Source organism: Andrographis paniculata, unplaced genomic scaffold (genome assembly GCF_009805555.1).
Source record: "Andrographis paniculata isolate CXL003 unplaced genomic scaffold, ASM980555v1 Contig37END, whole genome shotgun sequence".
Taxonomy (NCBI): Eukaryota; Viridiplantae; Streptophyta; class Magnoliopsida; order Lamiales; family Acanthaceae; genus Andrographis; species Andrographis paniculata.
Window position 1 is genome coordinate 6,995,025 of NW_026137570.1, and position 17,247 is coordinate 7,012,271.

The 17,247-nt window shown below is 34.2% G+C and overlaps 3 protein-coding genes across 5 annotated transcripts; 1 reads left to right on the plus strand and 2 right to left on the minus strand.

Annotated features, from left to right (window-relative positions):
- The first annotated feature begins 576 nt into the window (after window positions 1-576).
- Window positions 577-7,503, plus strand: LOC127250263 (uncharacterized). Of its 2 annotated transcripts, none has more exons than XM_051273445.1 (18): window positions 577-927; window positions 2,271-2,510; window positions 3,285-3,351; window positions 3,437-3,566; window positions 3,647-3,791; window positions 4,150-4,380; window positions 4,473-4,557; window positions 4,698-4,800; window positions 4,887-5,012; window positions 5,084-5,197; window positions 5,473-5,591; window positions 5,692-5,776; window positions 5,882-5,974; window positions 6,064-6,153; window positions 6,263-6,382; window positions 6,474-6,565; window positions 6,729-6,780; window positions 7,280-7,503. In XM_051273445.1, the coding sequence occupies exons 1-18, from the start codon at window positions 735-737 to the stop codon at window positions 7,346-7,348; spliced, it is 2,154 nt and encodes a 717-aa protein (XP_051129402.1). In that variant the 5' UTR covers window positions 577-734; the 3' UTR covers window positions 7,349-7,503. The 2 variants fall into 2 exon arrangements, with proteins under 2 accessions (XP_051129402.1, XP_051129403.1); XM_051273446.1 differs by having other exon boundaries at window positions 578-927; window positions 3,288-3,351.
- LOC127250188 (probable aldo-keto reductase 1) lies at window positions 7,451-10,750 on the minus strand. Its single transcript, XM_051273347.1, has 6 exons — window positions 10,685-10,750; window positions 9,111-9,353; window positions 8,837-9,009; window positions 8,067-8,163; window positions 7,832-7,983; window positions 7,451-7,736 (listed from the first exon to the last, which is right to left on the minus strand). The coding sequence occupies exons 1-6, from the start codon at window positions 10,748-10,750 to the stop codon at window positions 7,556-7,558; spliced, it is 912 nt and encodes a 303-aa protein (XP_051129304.1). The 3' UTR covers window positions 7,451-7,555.
- A 530-nt stretch (window positions 10,751-11,280) lies between these two features.
- On the minus strand, window positions 11,281-15,914 carry LOC127250264 (probable aldo-keto reductase 1). Of its 2 annotated transcripts, none has more exons than XM_051273447.1 (7): window positions 15,752-15,914; window positions 15,287-15,457; window positions 13,626-13,829; window positions 13,358-13,530; window positions 12,221-12,317; window positions 11,751-11,904; window positions 11,281-11,652 (listed from the first exon to the last, which is right to left on the minus strand). In XM_051273447.1, exons 1-7 carry the CDS (start codon window positions 15,803-15,805, stop codon window positions 11,477-11,479), a joined length of 1,029 nt encoding a protein of 342 aa, XP_051129404.1. In that variant the 5' UTR covers window positions 15,806-15,914; the 3' UTR covers window positions 11,281-11,476. The 2 variants fall into 2 exon arrangements, with proteins under 2 accessions (XP_051129404.1, XP_051129405.1); XM_051273448.1 differs by having other exon boundaries at window positions 11,421-11,669.
- Window positions 15,915-17,247: the final 1,333 nt, after the last annotated feature.

Consider the following 17,247-nt stretch of genomic DNA (forward strand, 5'->3'; position numbering starts at 1 on the left):
TTTTTTATATTATACTAAAAATCAATTTTACGTTAAAAAACATCACATCAACACATTTTTTTTACTCTTCAAATCGAGAGAGTAGTATTTTATAGGATGGTGGAAGTCTGTAAGAAATTTTAATGTTTAAAGTAATTATATGTGTAATAGTATATTTGTAATTTAAGTAAAAATATATTATTATTTTACTTTGAATTAAGACGGATGAGAGAGTATATTTTTAAAAAAATTAATATATAATATATATTTATTATTTTTATATTATTTGCACAATATTTTATATTTTAAATAATAAAAAAAAAATTCCTTCAGACTTGTAACTGAAGTTTAACTTATGAGGCCACTTTTGCTCATTTCGCAATCCTAAACGGTTACAAATACACAAATACCAAAGATAAATAAATTTCAAAAACCGCAGGAGCCAAACAGCGCCTTGATCAAGAAGGGCGATTTCGTCATTTCGCACCCACTTGTCCGTTGCCATTTATATCAAGTACGGCCTCCTTCGGTTTCACCTATCAACTACCAAGGCCTATCCCAAAAATAAATAAATAAATAAATAAACAAATTAATTAAAATTAGAAATTCCACAGCGCATTTATTGCCATTCCAAAGCAAAGCCTCTCTGCTGCGTCAAAACCTTCGCAGCAGCACTCGGTCGTCTCGTCGTTCATCTTCCAGATCCATCCGCCACTGTCGATTCCCTGCGATCGTCGCCGCATTGGCGCTGCACCATGGGCGGAGTGCCATCGACGCCGCGGTCGGCCGGCGAAGCGCTGCCGCAGGAGAAGGCGGAGTACTTGATCAAGGCGTTTGTCGATGAGAAATCGTTTCCGCTTGCCTCCAGTTACTGGCAGCGCCTCCTGGAGTTGCCGCTCGATCTTCGATGGCCGCCTGACCGCGTTGCCCAAGCCTGTCATCTCTTCGGTTAGTGCATTGCTCCATCGGATTTCAATTCTGTAGAGCTTGTGTTGGCATTTCATGATTTTTTTGTGTTCTCGAATTTGGCTCTGAGGATTGAAATTGAGATCCTGTTTTGCACTCGGAGTTGAAACCGTGTTGCCATTTCTCGTAGGAGAGTCGTTTTTTTTATGGCGCTTGAGAGTCATGAATAGCTTCCATGTTGAGTTGATTAATTTTATAACTTTTAGAGTGACTCAGTGAGTAATACTTAATTCACAGCTTACAATTGATTAGTCGGAGATATAATCCATTTCTATCTTGTATGTAAACGAGTCAGTTCATCTTAGGTATTGCTGCTAGTTTAATTCAATCAATGCTTTACGACGAATATACAAATTAAAATTTGTAAGCAATATGTGTCTTGGTTGTGTGTCGATTGGTGGCGTCCTGTGATTCTTAGGCGCCGCAATGAATTTCATTTAATATCATGGAATGAAGTTGTGTTTGGAAGAGTAAATTTATGCTGTCAATTTGCTCCTTAAATGTATGTCTGAGTTCTACATTGACTCAAGGTTAAAAGAATGATAAAAGATATGATCGCTAATGCTCATGCAACTACGCTTTATTGTGATGAACTTTCACTGCCCCGGCATTTGTGGGTTTATGATGGTGTTATTCATGAGCGAACACGAGACTGGTATGTTTAGGTTCCTATTGCATGTGTACAATAGTGTTGTGCTTTTTTTCTCATTGTGAATCCCTTTTTAGTGAAATAACAATGAATTTTTTGTGCTTTGCTTCATTGCTGAATCAATTGGGTAAAAGCATGTTTTGCCTGTTATTAGGCTACTTTATCCTTTAAACCAAGCTTTTCCCACCAAATTCTGTTTCGTTTCATAAATACGCTACCGCTTTTTTATATATATCCCCAGGAATTTCGCATGTCCTGTCAGTCCCACAATTTACGAACTATTATAGGTATATTCGAAAAAAGAATGATTTTTTAAAATATTGTGATGTTCAATCCGATTTATTAATATATTTGTAATCTCTTAGGCTGGAATGATTCAATGCTTTAAAAGTATGATTTTTTTTATTTCTTTTTTCCTTCTGAGACATTGAATATGAATTGAAGAGGATTTACTTATAATATCTGCTTGTTTTTAGAGTTTAATGTATTAGCAATTATTCTGGTAGTTTTTAGAATAATGTAAAAACGAATGCCAAAGTTGTAAATTGTAAATGATGTTATGTGTTGAAACAATAAAGGTAAATGATCATGCGCTTTTGATTTGATTCAGTTGTATATTCTTGTGATATATTTCCATATGTCTGTCTGATTTTCTTTTTGGCACATATTCCTGCAGCCATGAACAATTATAAAACAAGACACCTTGCAAAGAGTTTGATACACTTATCATGGTGCTTGCAAGAGTGTGTTTCTGCTTCTGCTGTGGCGCATCCAGCTTTCTCAAAATCTCGTAATGCACTATATCAATTGTCTGTTTTTCTGAAGTATCTAATCGAAAATGGAACAAGTGACAACTTTGATGAGCTCTGCCTATCGCTAGATGACACTGAGCCAATACCCAGTAATTTCTCAAAAGGTTCACTTTTCCGCATAACTTTTAATGCTTTCACTTTAAAACAGGCCTCTCATTATATAGTAGTTTTGATTTTTATTTAATTCTCTACCTTATATTTCTCAATTTTTCCCTTTAATACTTATATCTATATATTTCATTGTGAAGAAATTTAGTTTGAATTAATGCTTTCATATATTTAGTATGCCAGTGTAGTCATGCACACGTTTTGTCACGTTGGTGTATGATCACTCCCTTCTTTGTATTTCCTCATCTGGTGTAAGACTTGATTGAACTATATAAACACAAAAGAATGAAATAGCTTTCACAAGTGAGTGATTAAGAGTAGATATGCTTGCATTAAACATCCTCAGAATAGGAACTTCCTAACAATTCAGCATGTCTCAGGACTGAAGAAGAGTTACGTCGTCACTAATAGGAACTTCTCACGCCGCTCCGATTTTCTTGTTTCTCTGCATTTTAACTTTGAGATGGATGTTTTCCGTGTGTATATTTTTAACTCTATTAGTGTCAAGATTTTCTGGTAATGAGACAAGTATAGAAATATAATTTTTTCTAATGTCATTAAAATCTAGTTTAACAGAATATATCTGGTCATGGACATATTGATTTCATGAAACATGGTTCTTTCTCAGTCGACTTGCATTTGTTGTTAGTTCTTTTATTGAATGCCTAAAACTTTATTTTCTTAGATTAAATATTTCTTCCCTTGTATATTTTCTTTAATAACTATTTCCTTATTTGTAATAATATCTTCTTTCCTTTCACCTTCTAAAGCAGGTGAAAGTATTGAAAGACTTGTTATGTGCAATGTGCTGAACTTCATTGCCAAAGTTGATGTTAGGTATGATTTGGTTAGCGATTTAGGGTAGTTATTAATGCACTCTTTATATTTGTTTTTCCCTAATTTACGCAATCTTCTAAATAAGCCCTGAAACATACCTTCTGCATCATGAGCTGCTTAATTTCATGCTGATTGCCATGTCAACTCAACTTCGCTCTGGGCCATCACCAGGACTGAATGATGTGCACCCTTTTCTTGATGCAGCAATGCTTCAGGTATATGGAGACGAATTCACATGCCAAAATGTTAATCGTCTCATGTTTTTCCTATATTAAATTGGCTGTTGTCTGTTCAGGAAAGTTCTCTGGTAAATTTGGTTGTTCGTAAGTTAATGCATAATTACATTATGCGAACCAAAGTTCCATTGAACAGTTCGATTTATGCCATACTCTATGAGGGAAATCAGGATGGTATTCTGAAAAAAGTTGGCTCAGCAGCTGGTACGTTAATATAGAAAAAGCATACCCCTATCTGAGTCATATGAGATTATTTTCTCACATTTTTGTGGGGTTTTCATTTCTCCATGTAAACTCTTTGAACAGAGGGGTGTCGTATGTCAAATTGATTATCTGTTGTATGCTTAGACTTATGTAGCTGAATGAATACCTGTGGAATAAATATATTGGTTTCTCTTTATACTGATGATTGTGCACTTGTTTTCTCACTTATTATTGTATTATATTTCAGTTTTTCTGTGCATCTTTGAAATGCCGTTTATTTGTCCTGTTAAGCTATTGTTTTTAACACCTTTTTAAATAGCTCTTGATTTTTCTGACTGAGATATATTGGTGCTTGCAGCAAATTTGATGCTATTGCCGTTTAGTTATTTAATCAGCTCAACTGGTGAAGGCTCAAGAAGTCCATTAGCCGAAAGCAGTCTTAATGTTTTACTTATTCTCAATCATCACCATAAATGTAGTTCAGTGGACTATTTAATGGATAAAGTTGGTTCATATTCACTTCAGAAGGAAGAAGTATATATGGAAAACCCTTTCTGCAAAGCAATACAAAATGTTCAAGATATTGAATGTAAGATCTTGTGCATTGCCTGATTCTATTGCTTGTTGGCAACATTTATATAATCTTCAACAGCTTTTAAGTTTCTCAGTGTTTACCCGCAGTTAGTCGTATTGATATTGAGGGGATCGTGCACAGTGATACCGTGATGCGGCTGCCTTTTGCTTCACTTTTTGATACTCTTGGCATGTGAGTGTTTCAATTCAATGGGGATGTATGACTTATTAGTTACCGAGTCTCTTGAGATATTCCTTATAACAGTCTGAAATTCTCTACAGTGGCATACACTGTTTTTGAATTTTAATTGAGCTGTATTCCTTTTCTATCAGATGTTTGGCTGATGAAACCTCCATCCTGTTGCTTTATTCTCTGGTGCATGGAAATTCATACTTTTTGGAATATGTTCTGGTGCGGACAGATTTGGATACACTGGTATGTACAATGCTGCCTTGCATATATTGCAATAATGCAATGCAAATCTTTTATTTATTAATTGGCTTCTTTCTGTGACCCTACAGATGATGCCCATGTTGGAGACGCTGTATAATGTTCCGAGAAGGACAGCCAACCATATTTATATGGTCCTAATTATTCTTCTTATACTAAGTCAAGATTCCTCTTTCAATTCCAGTATTCACAAACTGGTAAACATAGTTTCTATGATATGCATATAGGTTCAATAATATAAGGTCTTAACAGAGTTAAAATGGTACAGATTCTTCCTAGTGTTCCATGGTATCAAGAATGTCTCCTTCATCAAATTTCTCTCGGTTCCCTTATGATCATAGTTTTAGTCAGGACTGTGAAGTATAGCCTCTCTAAGCAAAGGGTAAGCTTCGATGCAATTGTTCTATCTTTTTTGTATTGCATCAGAGTCCACATTTGAGTATTTTCTACCTTATTGAAGATTATTAATTATAGCATGTTGGTTGATCTACATTATGATTGTCACTGTCAGAAGATTATGTTCAAATGTTCTTCCAGATTACTCAAATTGTTTGTGTCTATATTCTTAATAAGGAGCCGAAGAGCAACACAATGGAAAATTATAAGCTCATAAAAGTTTAGTTAGTAATATATTCTTTCCATAATTCTATCCAACAGGATGTCTATCTTCATACGAATTGTCTTGCCACTTTAGCAAATATGGCGCCACATGTCCACCGTCTATGTGCATATGGATCACAGCAGTTGGTCAGCCTTTTCGATCTTCTAGCACGCAAGTATGCCTTTTCTTTTGATATATTTCTGTACTTGGTCAATACACGTGTTTCATGTTTAGATTCTCCATTTCTTTTGATATTACGATATCTTGATGTTTAGGTACAATAAATTAGCAGAGGCCACAAACGATAAGATGAATATGGAAGATGGTGATCTAAGTGGAGATGGCCTTCTCGAGGATCCGGTAATAAGTTCTTGTCACCATTATTGTTTCTTCAGTTTCATGTCTATCCGCACTGGTTTCTTACTGAGTCCTGATGTATCATGAGCCCTTCTGTCTATGCTGCAGTCGTCGGAATTGCATATTTATGCAGACTTTCTTCGACTTGTTCTGGAGATACTCAATGCAATCCTCACTTATGCTTTACCAAGGAATCCTGAGGTATCAGATATTGCATTTGGTTACATGATCAAATGCTGCTCATCCATTTGTCGTTAAATCACTTTTCTTACTGGATCTATAACTTCCAGGTCGTATATGCAATTTTGCACAGACAAGAAGTTTTTCTACCTTTCAAGGGCCATCCGCGGTTTTGTGAGCTGTTGAACAATATATATACGGTATGTATGCTGCAAGAACTATTCGATTCCAGTGCGATAAATTGATTCTGAAGATGGATGATATTTCTTGTGTCTAACTTTTACTCCAAAATCTTTTCTGTTATAATAGGTTTTGGACTTCTTCAACAGCCGAATAGATGCTCAAAAGATGAACAATGAATGGTTCGTTGAAAAAGTGCTTGAAGTCATAATTCACAATTTCCGGTATTGGAGAGGTGAAGGCATTATGGTATGACCCAAATTCATTGCACAAGCTGTTACCTTCAGCATTTGCGACGTTCTACATTATCTTTTATCTTATCCCTTCTTTTGTTAAAAAGGTATTTCCCCAACTATGCTTCATCTACGAACAAGAGAGTCATCCCGAGGAGTTCTTCATTCCGTATGTTTGGCAGTTGATACTCTCTCACGGGTATGCCTTCTCTTGCATCATTATGTTAATTCTTGACTACTTTTGCATTGTTTCTATACCTACATGCTCTTGTTTCTTTCACATATGGCATCCATTGTTTTTTTTAGCTTGATTTTGTCTTTGTTTCTGACTATTCCCGTATTTTTCCTTTGTTCTGCTGCAGCGGTTTTACATTCAATCCAAGCAACATAAATTTATTTTCAGTTCCTGTAGAAGTAAGTGACATTACCGAGCACATAATTCTACTGCATTTTTAAGATCATACCGTTTGTGTTTTTTATTAAGTTCTTTTGGTTGTTCTTGGGACGCATGTCTAGCACAATATATTCATGATCACAACTTATTGACTGAATCTTGCTCGCACATTTTAGGTTGAGCCTTCGTCATCTTGTAAGTAAAATCCTAACTAAACTCTTGGATCATAACATTCTTTTTTGAAACAAACATTCGAGCCAAACAACTCCGTTAGTATCTAATGCTGTCTGAATCTTCTTAGAGCAGAGTCATTTCTCGAATCTACTTTCATAAGCTTCTGAAACTTTTGGTGTATCTGTTCGATGCAAAACTTCATTTATGTAGCATCTGTAAATTGATTCCGTTGCTGCGTCTTAATCGACACAAAACTCATTCTGCTACTATTGTTGTATACATGATTTTCGAGAAAATCAATGTTTGGCTGTCTGCGCATAACATTGACTCCTCGTGCTACTGCAGGATATACACTACGAATTGGAAGCGGACAAGCTCCAAAATCAAGAACTGAACTCGAAGGAGGAGGTCTAGTTCATCCAAAAACATCGGGTAAATGTACATACATAGGTACACACAACATAACATAGGAGCTTGCCTTGGTAAGTGAACGATACACAGTCTTAGTATTCGGGGTTTTTGTAAGAACGTATTATTTCCAAATGCAATAACTTCATCGGAAATTTATATTCTTGAACATTCGCATACGGCGTATCAATAAATTCTCCCGCTCCATTAAATTCATTTCATCTCCAGGGTATTTGCTAATCTGTAGGAATACTTGGTGAAGGCCCCGAACTCCCTCTCGCCCGCAACTTGATCGCTCGAAATTGTCGTGGCGATCTCATCCAACTCCTCTGGCGTTAGCTTCACCGCAAAGGACCCAATGTTCTCCTCCAGGTTCTTAATTTTCGTAGTCCCTAAACACCATCTCATTTTCACACAATCACAACACTTTCGAACCAAAAACCTCGTATACAAACATATATACACACACGTTTGTATGTATGTATATCTGGTATTGGAACAATGTCGTCTCCCTGACGGAGAAGCCATACTAGAGCGAGTTGAGGCCAGGTGCACGAGTGCTTCCCCGCCAAACTCGCAAACTTGGCGTACAAAACTTTGTTCTTTTCAAGATTCTCCCACGTGAACCTCGGGTGCACGCCCTGCACCCGATTTCGCGACGAAAGTGTTAGGACGTCGACGGATAAAGGATAGGACAAATAATGAGCTATTAGTATATTCTTACCAAAAGGCTTTCTGAATGAAGCCTCTCTACCATTCCTTTCCCACTGAAGAATCCATGGCCAAGAGGGCTATATGCTACTAACCCAATTCCAAGTTCCCTATTTCAAAACAAAATCGATATGTCCCGTAAGGGATGACCTGGTGCTGTGGGAAGTGAACTTGTCACCGTTCATGGATTCAAAGCCTCCAGGTTCACCTACCACACATGGTTCGCCTAGTATTACCTGCCTTGTTGGACCTGATTTGCAGGGTATTAGGTTTGGCCGGAGGTTTACCTAATGTGCACTTTCGGGTAGCAGCTGTGGATTCCCGAGGGCTACTCTTTAAGTGTGCACTAGTTAGAACAACCAACATTTTTTCTTTTTTGATAAGCCCGAAAAGACAAGTCACACTAGGCGAATCATATGTGACAGGTGGACCTGGAGGTATCGGGGTTTTGAATCCATGAACTCACAGTTAAGAATTCACCCTAACACCACCAGGCCGTTCCTTACGGGACAACCAACATTTTTATTACAAGATGGATGCTTGTTTCTTGCAATTTGGCGATTGCAAGATTGTCCTTTTTCTCCGTAACCCCCTCAGGTTTGAGAAAAGTTATCGATTCAAGTCTAGTCGAGCTAAAGGACTCAACGTAATTTGATCGAATGAGAGATCTAACCTGCATCCGAGCTTTGAGTTGCCCGTAATGGTATATCTTGTTGATCGGTGACAAAATAAATCAAGGGAGATGTTTGCGAGGCTTAGTTTTCCTCTTCTTCGAAAACTAACCTACAAACCGGGATGACATCCTCCTCGATCTCACGGCTCCACAACGAGTACTCCATTTGCACGGCGGTAATAGGATATATCGTATGCGCCCTCTCGATTGTGTCAACGCTAGCTTCAGACAACCCGATGTATCTAATCTTTCCTTCTTCCACTAGCTTCTTCAGCTTTCCCATCTTCATCGACAAATTACGATCAATCCCTTAAAAATCAAGAACAAAAAACATCGAAGCAAGTAAAAAATGTCGAGTCGAAGTAGTGTGTTTGTGGTACTCACAGTTTCCTCTATAGGCATCGATGGGTCAATGCGATGGGGATAGTACAAGTCAATGTAGTCGACGTCGAGCCTCTTAAGGCTGGCTTCGATGCATTGGCGCAAGTACGCCGGGCTTCCCTTGACTTGAACCTCATTTATATTCGGCAAAATAATCCCAAATTTACTTGAGAGCTGAATTTGCTCCCGAGGCAACGCTTTTAGCGCCTGTAACAATGTAGCGCGGGCAATGTGATGCTCGAAAACCTCGAAGGAAACCCCGAAGGAAATTGCTCAACATATATGTGTAGTCGATGAATCCGTCGTATCGAATTATTTCGAAACAATTGTAGCATGTTCTTGAGGCTCCTTATAGAGCAAGAGATCAAGAAATCGAACTAGAACGATCACACAATGATGTGATAATGTGATTATCTAATTGAATATATATATATTGTATTTTTTTAAAAATATTTACGGAGAATTGTATCACCCAAAAATACTGAGTGTGTTTGCTTAAAGAATTTTACAAAAATCTTATTATTCACCAAAATTTTTCTTCAAAAAATCAAATTAGTAAGTATTTTTATTTTGTATATTATACTTAAAAATTAATTTTATATTCAAAGTATCACGTGCGGACTATTACAATTCGAAATTTATATGTCTTTGATCGATTTGTTGGAATTGGTACTATCTTATTAATATAAATGAACAAATTAAATGCATGCACTCTACAATGTGAATGGTTTGAAAAATAAGTACATGCTATTTGCAGTGGATCTTTTACAACATCAATTTGGATTATAGATCTTTTTCATTTAACAAAAAAAACTTGATCAGCGAAAATTTCTATAGAAGTATACACTTTATTTTCTAAATTAATCATAAATAGACATTTTTTTTAATAAAAAAAAAAAACAAAATAAACTCAATTAAAAAAACACATACATATACTTTTTTTTTATTAATATTATAGAAAAATCTGATGGGCAGATATTGACTTGGTCACGCTAGCACCGTGCTGATTCGACAAAATCAATATCCTAACATCAAGGAATCAACATTCAATGAAAGACCGACAATATATATTGTATATAGAGATATGTATTGTTCAGTATATATAATATATTGTTATATTGTATACATATGCTTATTGTATTGAAAATTAAATACTAATATATTATGTTTTATGTTATATTATCTGTTAGAATATATGTAATATGTTTTATGTGATTCATGTTGTTGTGTTAATATATATACGTTGTGTTTAGTTTGCATTTTTTAGTATTGATAGGTAATATAAAAAATATATCTTTTTATGTTAAATTATTGATTTTTTGTTAATAAATAATATATGTATATGTTATGGCAAAATGGATGCGGATGGAATCGATTCTAATAAATGAATCCGGAGTCAATTTGAATCATTTGATATTATAAAGATTAAAGGAAATTAATTTAAATGAATTTAGAAGGCGGTCTGCAAAGTAAGGAAAGTACGCTGCAGGAAGGAAAACAAGTTATCGTAAAAACGTAAATAATTAAACCTTATTATTTTTTTTTTTTATGACTAAGGGATCTACCCAAAAGTGTACCACTTCACACTGGAACCGATCCACCACCACAACCAATGGCCAATGCCACCCAATCAATTTCACCATTTAACCTGGCTCTAACACTAGAGTTGGGACTAACCTGGCTCTGACACTAGAGTTGGGACTGAGTTAGTGGGTCAACTCAACACTAGTATGATATTGTCCGCTCTGGACTAAGTCCGCACGGATTTGTTTTTGGATAAACTCAACACTAGTATGATATTGTCCGCTCTGGGCTAAGTCCGCACGGATTTGTTTTTGAATAAACTCAACACTAGTATAATATTGTCCGCTCTGGCTAAGTCCGCACGGATTTGTTTTTGGATATTCTTCCAAAGGCCTCTTACTAGTGGAGTTCACTTAGGACTTATAAGGTGTAAAATTTTCTTCACAACTTTCGACGTGGGACTTGGGTTTACACCCCAACACCATGACTTAATAAAACCTTATTATTATTATTATTATTTACGAGGGTAACAATATATTATATATATATATATTGTATTAGTACATATATATTGTACCTTTTTTATAATATCAATCCGTTGGTCCAAATTTTATATAATAAAACATTAATCAAACATCAATTCCAATAGTAAAACTAACTTTCAACCACAATATAATGATAAACAATCAAACAACATCCCAGTTTATCCAATAAAATCGAACTTTCAACCACAACATAAAACAATAAGCAATCAGACAACGTCCCGATGACAAACAAGTACACATAAAGTTTACACAAACTAAGTTTATTCATTCATACATAGAACATCGACAATATTTTCAAACTCACTTCTTCTTTGGAGTATTTGCAAGTTTGTAGGCATACTTCTTGAAAACTTCAAAGTCTCTATCTCCGACTTGATCGACAGATATTACCCCGGCAATCTCTTTCAAGTCCTCCGGTGTTAGCTTCAATTTGAAGGACCCGATATTATCATCCAAGTTCTTAATCTTCGTAGTCCCTAAATACCAATTTTAACTTTTAGAAAATCATGTCGCCTCTCAGCCCAACAAAAATCGAATATCAAATTTGTAAATAGTTTAGAGCCCAAAGTTATACCGGGTATTGGAACAACATCGTTGCCTTGATGAACGAGCCACGCTAAAGCTAGTTGTGCCGGGGTACACGAATGCTTGCTCGCCAAACTTGCAAACTTGGAATACAAAACTTTGTTTTTGTCAAAATTCTCACCCGAATACCTCGGGTGGTATCCCTGCGAGGACAATCATTTTCTTGAGAACATTGGGTTGCAGAGATAAAGTAAAAATTACGTAATACATGTAATTTTAGCCTCGTAAGAAACAAGATTTATCATTCTAGTCGTTTAAATAAATTTGAAAATGGTCTTGTATTTCACTTGTTATCTTTCTCTAATAGTCTAGTATTTGAAAATGTCACCCATATAAAAGTCTATATTGTATGGAAGAGTGTCACGTTCAAATATATGATCATTAGAGCGATGAAGAGTAAAAATATAAGATTATTTTCACACGAGATAATTATTCCAAAAAATTGTATGTCATGATTACCAAGTAACTCTCGGAAGGAATCGTCTCTACAATTCCCTTCCCACCAAAGAATCCGTGGCCAAGAGGACTATACGCTACTATTCCAATGCCGAGTTCCCTGTATTGAAACCAACGATCATTTTTCACAATAGTAAAGTTTCCCTCTGTCGCTATAAGAATAGCAATTTTATCACATATGACAAATTGTAAAGATCTACAAAGATGGAACTACTAGTAAAGCTTACCAAAATCTATATAAGGCATTTATGGTAAGTATAAAATCTATATCGGCTATATGTTCACTTGTACTACCTCCGTCCGGTTCTAAGGGTCCGTATTGATATTTGAATATTAATTATTATATCAAAATGTAGTATAAATTAAGAAAAAATTGCAAAAATACTTTCATTAGTGTCTTATAATACTAATAGAATACATTTGTACAAAAAAATATACAAATATAAATATATTTTTAATGTTAAGTACAATGTAAAATGTAAATATGTAAATATGACTCTTACAGACATACGGAAATAGTAGATTTTTTTTTTCATTATTTTTAGTACTACTCAATTTACAATGTATATACATTTTTTTAAAAAAAAACCATATGAAACTCACTTTCACCTTAATAATTTTAAAAGCTAAGATTAAAAAAATAAATAAATAAAAGTACATGAAGTTCAATATATATACAAATGTATTGCTTCTTTCCTCTGTTTTTTTTTTTTTTTTTTTTGACACTATTTGTTTGGTTTTAGTTTGTGCAAGTAAATTGAGTAACAATCCGCCATTTGAGTTTATATAATAGTGGTTTGACTTATTAAATGGAATGTGTTCTAACTTAACAATACTATAAAATACATATAAAGCATAAAATGACAATCTCATGACATTATTTAGAATAGAAAATTTTTGTTGGATTGATAAATCATAACATCGACTTTCATAGGATTATGATCCTATATTTAAAAAATTTTCTAAGGACCTTAGAAACAATCATTGGATTTTAAATAATATACACGTGATTAGACTGAATAAAATAATTGATGTTGTTATAACTTAACTATATAGGCTATGGTTAAATAAAAATATATTGCGCGCGAAAATAAAATAAAATAAAATAAATTTTCGACCTAATATAAATATCAAACTAACCTACAAGTAGGAATCACATCTTCTTCGACTTCACGACTCCACAACGAATACTCAATTTGCAAGGCCGTAATAGGATGCACGGCATGAGCCCTCTTGATCGTGTCGACGCTAGCTTCAGATAAACCGATGTATTTAATTTTTCCCTCTTCCACGAGCTTCTTCAACTCTCCCATCTTCATGCAAAAAGATAGAGTTAAATCTAACTCGAATTAAAAATAATTCGGATTAGAGAAACATAAGGTGTAATTAAGTGATTTATGATATTCACAGTTTCTTCTATTGGTGTAGACTGATCAACACGGTGCTGATAGTACAAATCGATGTAATCAACGTCAAGGCGCTTAAGACTGTCTTCGAGGCATTGGCGCACGTATTCGGGACTTCCATTGACCTCGACTTCTACTAGGGAAACCGAAACTAGGCCAAATTTACTTGCAAGTTGGACTTTCTCTCGAGGTAGTTTCTTCAATGCCTACAACAATAGCGTACCATCTTGTTTAGCCGTCGGGTCATTTAGTAATGTTTCATCAAAATATACGAGATATACAGTGTTGTTTTTAGGGGTTTGTTTACTATTCAATTCTCACATTTTCATTTTCTCTCATAAAACATCGAATCGAAATAATATATTCCCTCCGTCCGGGAAATTTAGCCCATTTGAGCTCGGCACACGAATTAAAAAAAATTAATATTTTATTGAAAAATAGAAAAATTAAAAGGGTAGTTGGGGGTATTTTGGAAATTTAATTAGGAATTAAAGAGAATGAAGAGAATGTTATAAAGTGAGTGGTATTTATGGTAAATTAGACGGTCGAACGAAAAGGAAAAATAAGAATAAATTTGACGGACGGATGAAAAAGGAAAGTGAAAATAAATTTGGCTGACGGAGGTAGCATAATAAATTAAAACTCAAATCTAAATACAAAAAAAGTTCTAAAAAAACACACTTAAGTCACACCAAAGCAATTCAATGATGCTGTTGATCGTTCTATAAGGTTCCATGAGTCATATGTTTGTGTCGATGCAATGATTCTCGACTTCTATTATTTCATAGAGAAATAGCAAATCTTGAAAAATGACTAGATGAAATGAAAAGGTAGAATAACGCATACATGTGTTGTCGAGCTCCATTTTTTTTTTTTTTTTTTTCACATAATCGAACCAAACACTACTAAGCATGGGGGCTGTGGCAAATAAGCCAAAATCATACACAATCGAAGCTCCAAGGAAACAAACATAACTTTCTTCGAAGTGTCATCAAACTACAGAATTCTGAATACCACCAACACCACTAACGACAAAAACACACAAAAGTACAGAAAATTAAGCATAGTTATAGGCAACCCAATCCTATCTAGTTTCATCAAATCAAGAATTCAACAAAAGCTTCATTAGCTCCACACACAATCGACATACAAGTCGAAACACAAAGAAACCAGCAAGTGTGTTCCAAATAATGCAATCCAATTCACCACAACAATTTTTACAATTTCATTCGGTTGAATCGAAATTTGTTATGATCAAATTCAGTTGTGCACTTTACTTTCAAATCCACATTCGCTTCCCACTACTCGTTACATCTTTTCCCCCTCGAAAGAACACAATCGAACTTATTTTCTATTCAAAAAATTTCAAATCCAACTCCATCCAAAATCACCAAAATTATCACAAAAAAACACAACTAAATCCATAACCTATAAAGATCTGCACACACACACACAACCTATATATATATATACAAGTATACTCATCACATTTTTTTTCCCTCAAAAAACACCATGGGAACTTATTATCTATTAAAAACATTTCAACTCCAAATCATCCAAAACCACCAAAATTATCACAAAAACACAACGAAATCCATATCCTATAAAGCACAAGATCTACACACACAAATATACATATATATATATATGTATGTATATATACCTTGCTGATCATGATCTCATTGTCCCCCTTTTCTCCATAGACATCAGCTGTGTCAAAGAAAGTTATCCCACTGGCGAAAGCTTGTTCCAGAAATGCAACTCCTTCCTCATGAGGCAGTGGGGCATTCAGTAACCCTGAAAGCCCAGCGCACCCCAATCCTATCCCCGAAACCTAACAGCCATTCAATTCTCTAAATTAATTATATACTCTATTTTTTAAAACTAAAATTTCACACAGAGGAAGGGATAGAAATCATCCTGAATCGATAGACAACTAAAATCAACACAAGAAAGCTCCATCGCAGGTGTGTTTCTCGCAGTCATACTATGATATTTATCCGAAACATTACACGAACTCTGAATTAGCTGAAAATTTGTTGCGAATCGTCGAAGAAATTAATGGTGTATAGAGACATTGGAGGGAAATAGTTCGTGGGAGTTTTGCATATATATATATATATTATACCTCTAAGCCTTGTGAGCCTAATTTCACCCTCGGCACTTGTGGTTGAATCTCCATTGCTGCTGCTTGCAAGAATTATTGGGATATGATTTGTGGAGTTGTTAGTAGAGTACTACGTCCAATTGGAAAGGACGAGGTACTGTTCTTTCTCACCATGGAGCGTAAGACACGTGTAAATTTAATATTACAGTACTATCTAATCCTATCCTATATCCTATCTATATGTCGTGGTTACTTTTATATATATTACAGTATTTTCGTCTTTTTCGCCACAATTTATTATAATACTAATATTTAAAAATATACGTGAAAAAAAATAAACGATCCGGGGACGGAAGGAGTATAATTTTTCAGTTACTCAATTATAGTTTTTTTTTGAAATAATGAAATAGTGGAATAGTTTTTTAATTTAATTTGTAGTACTTTGCGCAATATAGTAATACGAATGCACATATGTATTTTCTTAGCAATTTAGCTAGATTACCGTAATTAGCCTCCCCCGATGAGAAGATGTGTTGAAAGTCTAACAAAAATTTTTTATGCTATATTTTAAATATAAAATTAAAAGTATAATATAAATGATAAAATATATATATATATTTGATAATATTTTTGAAGAAAATTCTTTTAATAAATAATATAAATTTGAAAAGAAAATTATAAAACATACACAATATAATTATAACTTTTTAATGTAATCACCCAATTTTGATTTTTTACACAATCCGAATTATGTCACAATTGTTTTGAGACGAACGAAAACGGAAAAACAAGACAACTCTTCTTGGAACGGAGGAAGTAATATTTTAAGTTTGTGTTTGTTTGGGGGATTGGATTAAATTTTCACTATTCATGTAATTTCCCCCCTCCCCAAAAACATCAAATCAAACACCAATTTTTCATTTTTATATTATACTAAAAATCAATTTGCATCAACACCTATTTATATCACATCATACAACTATTCAAATTCAAAATTTTTACTATTCAAATTTTAACTCAAAATCCAAACCCCCAAGATTTCCACTGTTCATCCCATTTTTTTCCCAAAAAAAAAACATCAAATCAAACACTTATGGTTTCTTTTGTGTTTGAGTTTGGGTAAGGTTTGGAGAGTTTCGATGTGTATTGATTCGATGGATAATGAATAAAATAATATAAATGTGTATTGAATTTAATTGATAAAATTTATATTGTATGATTTTATTATGAATTTATATTATACCCAATATATATTTAAATTTTTATTTATTTATATTATAACAAATTTTATTTCTACCAAATGACATATTGTATATATATATTTTTTTATTTAATTATAATAAATATTAAATAAAATTTTAATTTTTTTTTTTTTTTAAAAAAAGGGGTGTTTGGCGTCCAGCACAGTATTTAATTATAATAAATATTAAATAAATATTTAATTTTTTTAAAAAAAACACAAAAAAAGGGGGAGGGGCGGGAGGTTAGGCCCCAAAAAAAATATTTTGTAAAAATAA